The sequence below is a fragment of the Megalobrama amblycephala genome, linkage group LG14 (genome assembly GCF_018812025.1).
Source record: "Megalobrama amblycephala isolate DHTTF-2021 linkage group LG14, ASM1881202v1, whole genome shotgun sequence".
Classification (NCBI taxonomy): Eukaryota; Metazoa; Chordata; class Actinopteri; order Cypriniformes; family Xenocyprididae; genus Megalobrama; species Megalobrama amblycephala.
In genome coordinates this window covers 169,236-181,692 of record NC_063057.1, presented here as the reverse complement: position 1 = coordinate 181,692, position 12,457 = coordinate 169,236, and the positions used below count along the sequence as shown (strand labels likewise).

Sequence of the window (12,457 nt, the reverse complement as noted above, 5' to 3'; positions counted from 1 at the left end):
TTTTGCATTTCATGTTGAAATCATGGTCCCAGAGTCTGAAGGAAGACTGGAGAGGCACAGAATCCAAGCTGCTTGAAGTCTAGTGGGAATTTTCTGAAGTTAGTAATGATTTGGGGGGCCGTGACGTCTGCTGGTGTTGGTCCATTGTGTTTTATCAAGTGCAAAGTCAATGCAGCCATCTTCCAGGAGATTTTGGAGCACTTTATGCTTCCATCTGCTGACAAGCTTTATGGAGATGCTGATTTCCTTTTCCAGCAGGACTTTAGCACCTGCCCACAGTGCAAAAAACACTTCCAAGTGGTTTGCTGACCATGATATTACTGTGCTTTATTGGCCAGCCAACATGCCTGACCCCTGAATCTATGGGATATTTTCAAGAGAAAGATGAGAAACAGTTGATACAGATGATCTGAAGGCTCAATAGTGCCTCAGCAGTGCCACAGGCTGATCACTTCCATGCCACACTTCACTGATGCTGTAATTTGTGCTAGAGCAAGTCATTTGCTGTAATATGTGCTGCCGACCAAGTATTGAGTGTACAAATGAACATACTTTAAAGAACTTGAACTTTTCTGTTTTGAAAATCCATTTTTTTGACTGATCTTAGAAAATATTCTAATATTTTGAGATACTGGATTTTGGACTTTCATGAGCTGTACGCTCTAATCATCAAAATTTAAAAAAAAAAACTTTTGAAATGTTTTACTTTACATGTAGGGAATTTAGAATATATGAAAGTTTCATTTTTAAAAATAATTTACAATAAAAAAATGATTTTTTTCACGATATTCTAATTATATGACCAGCACCTGTACACATGATGTGATGTAATACTACAAAAAAATATATATAATCATAACCTTTATCTCCATACCATATATATATATATATATATGTGTGTGTGTGTGACTAAAGATATCAAAGAAGTTATAAATCTGAGGAAAGTAGCATTTAGGAATAAGGATAAACAAACAGAAAGAGAGTTATAAATTAAATTAAAGGAAACAAAAGAAGTTCACAAGAGGCGTCTGGAGGAAGCCTTTAACTATAATAATACTAAAAAGGTCTGGGACATCATGAAAACAATGACTGGATTGTCATCTTCAAATAAATCTATTCTAATTGATAATGAATTTTGGTTTGGGAATGAATTAAACACCTTTTTTACAATATTTGAATCAATAGGTAAACATGTCAAATGCAGTGAAATAATATATACTGTGGCTCCATCATCATTGAATAGAGTTATTATAGAGAAAATGTTTCAGTCTATAAACATGAAACAATCCGTTGGTCCAGATGGATGTAGTGCAGGTCTTTTAATGAATTTGGTAATCAGTATATCAAGCTTCAGTTGACACACATACTGTCCCTGTGTTATGGAAGACCGCATATATAAAACCATTACCTAAAGTTTCATGTCCAAGAGAATATAAAGATTTTAGACCGATTGCCCTAACCTCAAAGATTGTTTCTTCTGTAGTTCAGATGGTAAAAGACAAACTTGATCTTTGGCAGTTTGCCTGTAAGAAAGGTTTCAGTACTGAAGATGCAGCATGTCTTCTCTAAACATTTAGATAAATCCAATACTTTGTTTTTAGATTCTCTTCTGCGTCCAATACCATAAAGGTTGACATATTGGTGTCAAAACTTGTACAGTTGGGTGTAAATCCCCATCTGATTCCTCACTAATAGAGTTCAGAGAGTTAAAGTGAATAAAGCGCTGTCATCTGCTATCATAACAAATGTCGGAGTACCGAAAGATTCAAGAAACTGAAACACTCGTTTGTGCATCAGGCGATTCTTGAGCTGAAGAACACACTGAATCGTAAATCAAGAGTATTGTGAATGTGCTGCTGTAGAAGTGCAGTGGGATGTATTAAGAGTAGAGTGTGTGTGTGTGTGTGTGTGTGTGTGTGTGTGTGTGTGTGTCTGTGTGTGTGTTTGTGTCTGTGCATCTAATATGTGTGTGTGTGTGTGTGTGTGTGTGTGTGTGTGTGTGTGTGTGTGTGTGTGCATCTAATATGTGTGTGTGTGTGTGTGTGTGTGTGTGTGTGTGTGTGTGTGTGTGTGTGTGTGTGTGTTGTGTCTGTGCATCTAATATGCGTGTGTGTGTGTATGTGTGTGTGTGTGTGTGTGTGTGTGTAAATATTATAAAATAACTCAGTCTGTTAACACTGTATTCATCGAAATTTTTTATCATATTTGTATAATTTTATATTAAAATAAACTGCATAATTTTAAGGCAAACGTGTTTCCACACTTCAAATTATGTCAGCCATAAAAAATAATAAAAGATTCCAAACACAGTTTAAATCCATTTATATTTTAATCCTCGTTGATTCAGAAGCTTTATGTCGCCGTCAAGATCACAAACACACATTATAGCGAATGTTTATATCATATTTAATCATATTTTGTAAAAGTTGCTGCAGACGCGCTTCGTGTTTCTGACCAGCAGGCGGCAGTAACGCGCTGACAACGCTTCCGGCGGGACTCGCTTTCTCTGAGGAATCATGGGTAATGAAGTTTTTCACCAGGAATTCAGCCTCGTGGAAAATTATTTAAAAAAATAATTTTAAATAGTGCTGTCTGACGGCTTCAACCGAAGAATAATTCATCGATTAACAATCTCGGAGTTCACAGCAGCAAATCGGCCGTTTTCTAATGTATTTAAGCATTATTATTACGCTGTCAGCGCGTTACTGCCGCCTGCTGGTCAGAAACATGAAGCGCGTCTGCAGCAACTTTTACAAACTATGATTTATTTTTGAAGAAACACAAACTCGTTTCGTCACTAAAGTCAGTCAGTAAATTCATACTGATAAATACACGGATGGAGAAACAAATAAAGCTGTGAACTCTTGAATGTGACGTGCGCGCGCATCTTGTTGGTGTTTGATGCTGCTGTAGCGCATGCGCAGCACTAGAGGGCGACACACACCCGCTGCTGTAATATAATGCGAACCTTTATGAATCATTTATTGATAAAAATCATATAAACATTCGCTATAATGTGTGTTTGTCATCTTGACGGCGACATAAAGCTTCTGAAAAAAAGGATTTAAATTGGGTTTGAAATCTTTTATTTATTGTTTTTATAGCAATTATTTGATCAATAATACAGTAAAGAGTTCACAGCTTTATTTGTTTCGCCATACGTGTATTTATCAGTATGACTTACTTTAGTGACAAAACGAGTTTGTGTTCCTTCAAAAATAAATCATATTTTGTAAAAGTTGCTGCAGACGCGCTTCATGTTTCTGACCAGCAGGCGGCAGTAACGCGCTGTAAATCATCGCTGCGCATGTTTATAAATTATCTTTAAAAAAAATAATTCCCCATATGGAGGAAATGAATGGAACGACTGTTAATATTTTCAGTTAAATGTACTACATGTAATTAAATACTTTTTCGAGGAATTGTATTATTTCTAACAACAATTAAATTATTAAAACTTTTATGGAAGATGGTCAGAACTCTAGTATTTACGTCACTATTACCGTCATTTCAAGAAATTTCCTCCAATAAAAAAAGCTTTCTTATTTTCCCTCTGTGTTCTTGTTCTCTGTAATGTTGTATCAGTGCTACATTTTAAGTTTTGCAAATAAAAACAGGAAGTTGTGTGTGATGATGTTTCCTTCGCTGTCGTCACTCCCTCAGGTGAGGTCGGTGTGTCGCCCTCTAGTGCTGCGCATGCGCCACAGCAGCGTCAACAACACAATGGAGCGACACTGAGCGCGCGCACGTCACAATTAAGAGTTCACAGTGACATGAAGGATGTGTGAGGAAATCAGCACTTAATTAATGATTCTCGGCGTGTTCATTCACTGCTGCTGAACATTTAGATCTGTGTGCATCTCAGATCAGTGTGTGTGATCGAGAGACTTCATCATCATCATCATCATCCCGCGGAGGACAAAGACACAGAAATGGGTCACAGCAGCGGCTGATCTCATGGTAGGTGATTGATCTCTATAATTTGCTGAAGCTTCATTGTGTTCAAATCAAAGTCTGAATGTGAATCGACTCTGTTCGTGTGATTCTTCTCTGGGGGTTTTTGTCGACACATTTGATCCAGATATCAGGACATCCAGTGCTTTTGCTCATCGTGTCGATTCAGCGAATGAAATCAGCAGCTCATATCTTTCATTTCTCTTTATGAAACTAACGAGGCTTTAATTAGAAGCGCATCGCTGTTTTCAGGTGTTTGATGTTTCATAAGGATTGCATCACGTCACACACCGGACACTGTTCCAGTGATGCTCAGTCTCCATGGCGACCCGCAGCAGCATCAGCACCATCACATCATCATCACACAAAGAAGCAGTTTCCATCATGAATGTATGAAGGAGTGTGAGATCTCTGATGTTTGTGCTTTTATGACGCTCTGTGATAAACCTTCCTCTGCAGGGATCAAAGTTCTGCCTGCCGGAGATTCACAGCAAGTGTGTGTGAGAGAGAGTGTGTGTGTGTGTGTGAGTGTGTGTGTGAGAGAGAGTGTGTGTGTGTGTGTGAGTGTGTGTGAGTGTGTGTGTGTGTGTGTGTGTGTGTGTGTGTGTGTGTGATCTGTGAACCCGAATGACTGGAAGGAATCAGATGGAGATCAGCCTTCACACGCACAACATCGGTCAGTCAACTCTTCATTATCTTCTCTTATAATTAATATTTATTTACATATTTATATGTTCATTGGGGTTTTTTGAGAAATATTATTACAAAACTCACTATTATTATTATTATGACCACATAAAACATTCAATCTGAAAGGCCACAAGCAGCTTATAAGTTATCTGGTCTTTAATAATGTTCTCAGAACGTTCTCTCAACGTTATGAACAAACGTTCTTCCAGTAACATTAATAGAACGTTCATTTAATGTTATCTGGTCTTTAATAATGTTCTCAGAACGTTCTCTCAACGTTATGAACAAACGTTCTTCCAGTAACATTAATAGAACGTTCATTTAATGTTATCTGATCTTTATTAATGTTCTCAGAACGTTCTCTCAACGTTTTTCAACGAACGTTCTTCCAGTAACATTAATAGAACGTTCGTTCAATGTTATCTGATCTTTATTAATGTTCTCAGAACGTTCTCTCAACGTTATGAACAAACGTTCTTCCAGTAACATTAATAGAACGTTCGTTCAATGTTATCTGATCTTTATTAATGTTCTCAGAACGTTCTCTCAACGTTTTTCAACGAACGTTCTTCCAGTAACATTAATAGAACGTTCGTTCAATGTTATCTGATCTTTATTAATGTTCTCAGAACGTTCTCTCAACGTTATGAACAAACGTTCTTCCAGTAACATTAATAGAACGTTCGTTCAATGTTATCTGATCTTTATTAATGTTCTCAGAACGTTCTCTCAACGTTTTTCAACGAACGTTCTTCCAGTAACATTAATAGAACGTTCGTTCAATGTTATCTGATCTTTATTAATGTTCTCAGAACGTTCTCTCAACGTTTTTCAACGAACGTTCTTCCAGTAACATTAATAGAACGTTCGTTCAATGTTATCTGATCTTTATTAATGTTCTCAGAACGTTCTCTCAACGTTATGAACAAACGTTCTTCCAGTAACATTAATAGAACGTTCGTTCAATGTTATCTGATCTTTATTAATGTTCTCAGAACGTTCTCTCAACGTTTTTCAACGAACGTTCTTCCAGTAACATTAATAGAACGTTCGTTCAATGTTATCTGATCTTTATTAATGTTCTCAGAACGTTCTCTCAATGTTATGAAATGTTTCTACTTGTTTACATTCAGAGATAAAATGTTAAAAAGTTAATTTTTGTATAACCAATAAAAAACATTTAAAAAACATTCAGAAATAAAGTTTTCTTGATGTGAACTTTAGCCAAACGTTCTCCTGACGTTATTCAGTCACAGTTTGTATCAAATCATTGTGAACTGAGACGTAAAGACAAAAACAATGTTCCATTTTCAGCAACTGCATCATAATATGATTTATGATTTTGAATGTACGGTCAGATTTCACAAGAGCTGATGACTGGCTCGAGATCTTTGGACTTCAGTACTGTTCTTCAGATAAGCTGTTCTCGCTCAGGTCTGTGAGGACGTCTCTCTTCTCCAATCCTCCGTCATGTGCGTCAGCTCTGGGTTCATCCGGACGGCGGTCCTGCTCGCGTGTGTCGTCCTGCAGGCCCTCGGCGGGACGTTTGACCCCGACAGAGAGACGTGTTACTCTCGGCAGCACCGGGACGTCGCCGTGAACACGCGTGTGGCTCTGGTTCAGAAGGGAACCGTCATGGAGGCCCGAGCGAAGCCATCGGAGAAGGACTGCATCCTGACCTGCTGCTCGGAGGACGTGAGGCCAGGTAATGACCGCGTGTGCAGGTAACGACGGCCGCGCCGCAGCGCTCCTGACGCCTGTTCTCGTCCCGCAGGTCTCAGGTGTAACCTGGTGGTGTATAACCCGCCGCAGCGGCCCGGAGATCTGAACTGCCACCTGCTCCACTGTCCGAGCGAGAGGGACTGTCCGCTGAAGCCGGCCGGCGCTGGGGTCAACACCTACAACATATTCAAGGGTGAGCAGAACATCATCAGCAGCTGAAGGTCCAATCACAGCTCATGATTGCGTTTACACACACAGAACGGGAACACTTTACAATAAGCTGCTATTAGTTATTATGAATAAACAACGAGCAACTTATTCATTTGTTACAGTAGTTATTATTCTTTATAACGTTCAGGTCCATTAAAATAATAATCAGTCCTTCCAGGATTTCACGGGACTTTTTTCTGATTTTTGCGTCCTAAAATGACTGAATTTGCGGTGACTTTTCTCAAAGTTTCAGCATTTCTTGTTATTTTGCAGTGAAAATATACAACAGACAACATTCGTTTATCATCGTTATTACTTTTCTGACCTCGAGAACCTGCAGGACTCGGACTAACGTTTGAGGGCAGTCGCACCAATAGCATTAGCAACCGTTAAAGGGTTCGTTCACCCAAAAATGTAAATTCTGTCATTAATTGACCGTTCACAAAGACCCGCCCCCTTTAGTTACTGTTGCCATGTCCGATAAGCCACACATCATGTTCTCGTGTAGTGAAAAATACATCGCGGAGCAATGCGTCGACAGACAAAATACGTCGACGAAGTCTCAAATTTCAAATTTTGTCATTTTAAAAGAAATTTAAACAATAAAAACAGTTTAGTGGCTCTTTATTGTGTCGTGACAGATCGCTGAGGCGCCTCAGCTCAAGCGGCTCGTGAACCGATCATCTCTTCATACTTCATTTATAGCATCACATAAACATGAATGAACATCAGAAGGTATGTTGTTTCAGTCGAGGACAGACGTCAGTACACACCATTTCCCATGTTCAAGTCCACCAAGGTTAATCTACTAACTCCTGACTGCTTTGTCGGACAAAATGTGTTATGACTGGATAGATCGCCTGTCAATCAAACTCTTGGCGAGGGGTCAATTACTCGCCCTCATGCCGTTCCACACCCGTCAGACCTTCATTCATCTTCAGAACACAAATTAAGATGTTTTTGATGAAATCCGATGGCTCAGTGAGGCTGCATTCACAGCAATAGAATCAACACATTCAAGGTCCAGAAAGCTACTAAAAACATATTTAAAACAGTCATGTGACTGCAGTGGTTCAACCTTAATGTTATGAAGCGACGAGAATGCATTTTGTGTGCCAAAAAAACTAAATAATGACTTTATTCAACAGTTTTTACTGATGGCCGATTTCAAAACACTGCTTCATGAAGCTTAATGAATCTTTTGTTTCGATTCAGTGGTTCAGAGCGCCAAAATCACATGATTTCAGTAAACGTTTTAAATATGTCTTTAGTACCTCTTTGGGCATTAACTTGCTGTGAATGCAGGCCTCACTGAGCCATCGGATTTCATCAAAAACATCTTAATTTGTGTTCTGAAGATGAATGAAGGTCTGACGGGTGTGGAACGGCATGAGGGCGAGTAATTGACCCCTCGCCAAGAGTTTGATTGACAGGCGATCTATCCAGTCATAACACATTTTGTCCGACAAAGCAGTCAGGAGTTAGTAGATTAACCTTGGTGGACTTGAACATGGGAAATGGTGTGTACTGACGTCTGTCCTCGACTGAAACAACATACCTTCTGATGTTCATTCATGTTTATGTGATGCTATAAATGAAGTATGAAGAGATGATCGGTTCACGAGCCGCTTGAGCTGAGGCGCCTCAGCGATCTGTCACGACACAATAAAGAGCCACAAAACTGTTTTTATTGTTTAAATTTCTTTGAGTTACAGGTGTAGAATGACATGAGGGAGAGTAATTAATGACAGAATTATCATTTTTAAGATCTGTGAGGACTGACAGAAGAGCACTGAGCTTGAGTTGTTATTTACTTTTACGATATTATTAATAAATATTAAAAACATATATTAGGGTGTGGAAAGGGCTAATAAGAGCTAATCCTCTGCAGCATCTTCTACAGTGGTAATTTATTATTTCTAAATATGTGTTTGCTTTCCTACATCGTGAAACTTTTCGTTTTTACAAATGGGGACAAACTATGAAGGATGAACAAATAATGTTTAAATTAAAAATAACATTCAAACTGTGTGATATTTAAAGCTTTGAAATGCTGGGAAACGCTGTGTGAAGCACCTGAAAACATTAGATCATTTCTGTTCGTGTTCGTAATGTTTCTCAAGGTTTCCAGCGCTGGGAAGAAAACGCTTGAACTGTTATTGCTCGGAGCTGCGCAGCTCAAACCAGTGCATGTTGAGATGACGTCATGGGAATAATCTGCGGAAAATCAATTAAAGGTGCCCTAGAATTAAAAATTGAATTTACCTCGGCATAGTTGAATAACAAGAGTTCAGCACATGGAAAAGACATACAGTGAGTCTCAAACTCCATTGTTTCCTCCTTCTTATATAAATCTCATTTGTTTAGAAGAACAGGCGAATCTCAACATAACACCGACTGTTACGTAACAGTCGGGATCATTAATATGTACGCCCCCAATATTTGCATATGCCAGCCCATGTTCAAGCATTACACAAGGGCAGCCAGTATTAACGTCTGGATTTGAGCACAGCTGAATCATCAGACTAGGTAAGCAAGCAAGAACAACAGCGAAAAATGGCAGATGGAGCGATAATAACTGACATGATCCATGATATCATGATATTTTTAGTGATATTTGTGAATTGTCTTTCTAAATGTTTTGTTAGCATGTTGCTAATGTACTGTTAAATGTGGTTAAAGTTACCATCGTTTCTTACTGTATTCACAGAGACAAGACTGTCGTTATTTTCATTTTTAAACACTTGCAGTCTGTATAATTCATAAACACAACTTCATTCTTTATAAATCTCTCCAACAGTGTGTAATGTTAGCTTTAGCCACGGAGCACTATCAAACTCATTCAGAATCAAATGTAAACATCCAAATAAATACTGTACTTACGCGATTAGACATGTTGCATGACCAACACTTTGTAAAGATCCATTTTGAGGGTTATATTAGCTGTGTGAACTTTGTTTATGCTGTTTAAGGCAGTCGAGAGCTCGGGGGCGGGGAGCACGAGAATTAAAGGGGCCGCAGCCTGAATCAGCGCATAGTTAATGATGCCCCAAAATAGGCAGTTAAAAAAATGAATTAAAAAAAATCTATGTGGTATTTTGAGATGAAACTTCACAGACACATTCAGGGGACACCTTAGACTTATATTACATCTTTTGAAAACATGTTCTACGGCACCTTTAAGAAAAAATGCAATCTCCTCCGAATATTGCGGAGTTTGCTTGATTTTGCAATAAATTCAGCAAATCCTGGAGGGACTGTGATGTTATTCCTGATCAGTGTGTGTGTATGTAAAACATCATAAAGAATCAATGGATCTGTAATGTATGTGGATTGTCTTTGATTATATTGATCAAGTATTTGGTTTCTGAGACTGAATTTTTCTTGCAATTGTGTCGATCTCTACAGGTTCAACTCATCCAACAACTAAAGCAAATGGAAGAATAACAGCCAAACCTGCAGCCAGTGAACAGACACAACTGACCACCACACCGACACCGACACCGCCCACAACCACAAACACCACCACACCCACAACTACAACAACGCCTACGACTACAACAAACCCACCCACTACAACAGCACCACCACCCACAAAATCAACACCCACAACCACCACAACAACACCACAACCCACAACCACCACGACTCCTCCACCGACCACCAGCACTGAAGAACCGCTGACTGAGTCACAGACGCCCGTGATGCTCGTAACCGTCGCCATGACGACCGCACCCGCTGCCACGACAACCACCACCACCACACAATCCACCACAACAACAACAACCACCACCACTAGAAGCACCAGCACTAAAGCGCCGCGGCCGCCCGTCAAACCCAACAGAGGCAGAAAACCCAACAAACCGCCCAGACCAGAAACGCATTCAGTGAAGCCCGTCAGAACCACTGTCACACACACACCCGCCACTACAACCACCACAACTACTACACCCACAACTACACCCACCACAACCACCACAACTACTACTACAACAACTACTACAACTACTACAACAACCACAACGTCTCCCACGCCTCCACCCGCCGCAGTGCTGGAGACGGAGAGCGATTCGAAGCGCCGGGGTTTGGGTTCGGTTCCGCTGAAGCCCAAGGTGTCGCGGATGATGTGGAAGAACAGCCTGGTGGCCATCGTGGTGATCACGCTCATCTTCCTCGCGCTCATCCTCGCTCTGGTGGCTCGTAAAGCCATGGAGTCCTTCGACAGACGCCACTACACCCGCCTGGAGCTCAACGACCTGCACTACGAGGTTTAACACTCTCTGAACACGCTTAGGCTGTTTGGTCCCACGCTTCGAGGAGAGAAATAAAAAGCAATACACTGAACTCAGGTCGACGAAGGGAAGACTGAGATCTCGATGGTTCTCAGACAAGCGTCTCGTTCTCTCAGTAAACATCATTAACGTTCTGTTCTGTTGTGAGAAGCACTTCAGTGTCGTGGCTGTTGATTTCACAGTGTTGTCGTGTCACATGACTGCTGGAGACATTTCCACATGCATTTCATATTTCCAGTGTAATGAAGGAGTGTGTGTAGTTTCTGAGCTCGTCCAGGCGGTGGCAGCAGCGGTCAGTCATTCACAGCATGCAGCACATCCAGTTCACTCACTTTCTTTTCATCTTATTCTGCTTCGGTATTTTATAATCTGTTATTATATGTTGTTGGTAATTTTTTTGGTGAGCCTTGGCTTTTACAGACACCTTGAGATTAATGTGACTATTTCTCTTGCAAGAAATAAAAAGTCTTTTTCAATATTTACAAGACTTCTTATTACAGTTCAGCTCTTCTGTGTGAGTTATGAGTGAATAAAGTTTCAAAAGCTCATTTCAAGTCCCTAACAGAAGCACAAAACTAGTAGTCAACTGATATATGAGATTTTTACTAGAGAGCACAGATTTAATAATTTTATTCATCTAGATAGAGGAAATAGATTCTATTTCAAATAATTGTTCTTTTGAACTTTCTATGTTCATCAAAGAATCCTGAAAAATAAATTATATCACAGTTTCCACAAAAATATGACTGTTTTCAACATTGATAATAATCATAAATGTTTCTTGAGCAGCAAATCATCATATCAGAATGATTTCTGAAGGATCATGTGACACTGAAGACTGGAGTAATGATGCTGAAAATTCACAGGAATAAATTACACTTTACTATATATTCACATAGAAAACATAAATAGAATATTCAGCTTCATAAAGCTTTATTGGCATCGTAAAAAAATACTTTAAACTTTTACTTTTGAATGTTCTCTGAACGTTATGGAACAAGTAGTAACATTTTAAAAAACGTTCCATTGAACAATGTATAAATTATGTTTTTGTTCTAACGTTCTGAGAACATTATTAAAGATCAGATAACATTGAATGAACGTTCTATTAACGTTACTGGAAGAACGTTCGTTCACAACGTTCTGAGAACCTTCCCTGTTAGTTAGGATGACGTAATATATACAAACACAGTATAATATCCCTGCAACCCCCCATGTTTTACATATATAGCTATAGTAAATGTGTAGTAACCATGTTTTTGGTTACCATTTGTATAACCACAGTTTTACAACAAATACCATGGTTAGTGTAGCAAAACCATAGATAATTTGTGGTTACCATGGTTTAATTATATTAACCGTGGTTTTATTTGAGGTAAAACCGTGGTTAATTTTCATAAGGGAAGTGAAACAAATCACACACAAATCTATTGACTGATAGAAACTGCAGTATATTGGAGAATAAATGAGAGACAGTGAACAATAAATGAGTATTAATGAAGTGTAATTCATTAATGATGTTGCTTTGTGTTGTTTTGTGTTTCGGGCCGCAGCACGAACCGCTGCGTGAAAAACTAGTCCCATCGGAA

General features: G+C 39.2%; 1 protein-coding gene across 2 annotated transcripts; it reads left to right on the top strand.

The window, feature by feature from the left end:
- The first annotated feature begins 3,639 nt into the window (after positions 1 to 3,639).
- Positions 3,640 to 11,346, top strand: mansc1 (MANSC domain containing 1). 2 transcript variants are annotated; one of them, XM_048156793.1, is made up of 5 exons: positions 3,640 to 3,960; positions 4,414 to 4,630; positions 6,079 to 6,349; positions 6,419 to 6,559; positions 9,985 to 11,346. In XM_048156793.1, the coding sequence occupies exons 3-5, from the start codon at positions 6,115 to 6,117 to the stop codon at positions 10,848 to 10,850; spliced, it is 1,242 nt and encodes a 413-aa protein (XP_048012750.1). In that variant the 5' UTR covers positions 3,640 to 3,960; positions 4,414 to 4,630; positions 6,079 to 6,114; the 3' UTR covers positions 10,851 to 11,346. The 2 variants fall into 2 exon arrangements, with proteins under 2 accessions (XP_048012750.1, XP_048012751.1); XM_048156794.1 differs by having other exon boundaries at positions 6,003 to 6,349.
- Positions 11,347 to 12,457: the final 1,111 nt, after the last annotated feature.

Coding starts and splice junctions, on each gene's coding strand:
- mansc1 (XM_048156793.1), top strand. CDS start 6,115: ATGTGCGTCAGCTCTGGGTTCATCCGGACGGCGGTCCTGCTCGCGTGT. Junction 6,350..6,418: donor CTCGGAGGACGTGAGGCCAG/GTAATGACCGCG, acceptor CTCGTCCCGCAG/GTCTCAGGTGTAACCTGGTG. Junction 6,560..9,984: donor CACCTACAACATATTCAAGG/GTGAGCAGAACA, acceptor CGATCTCTACAG/GTTCAACTCATCCAACAACT.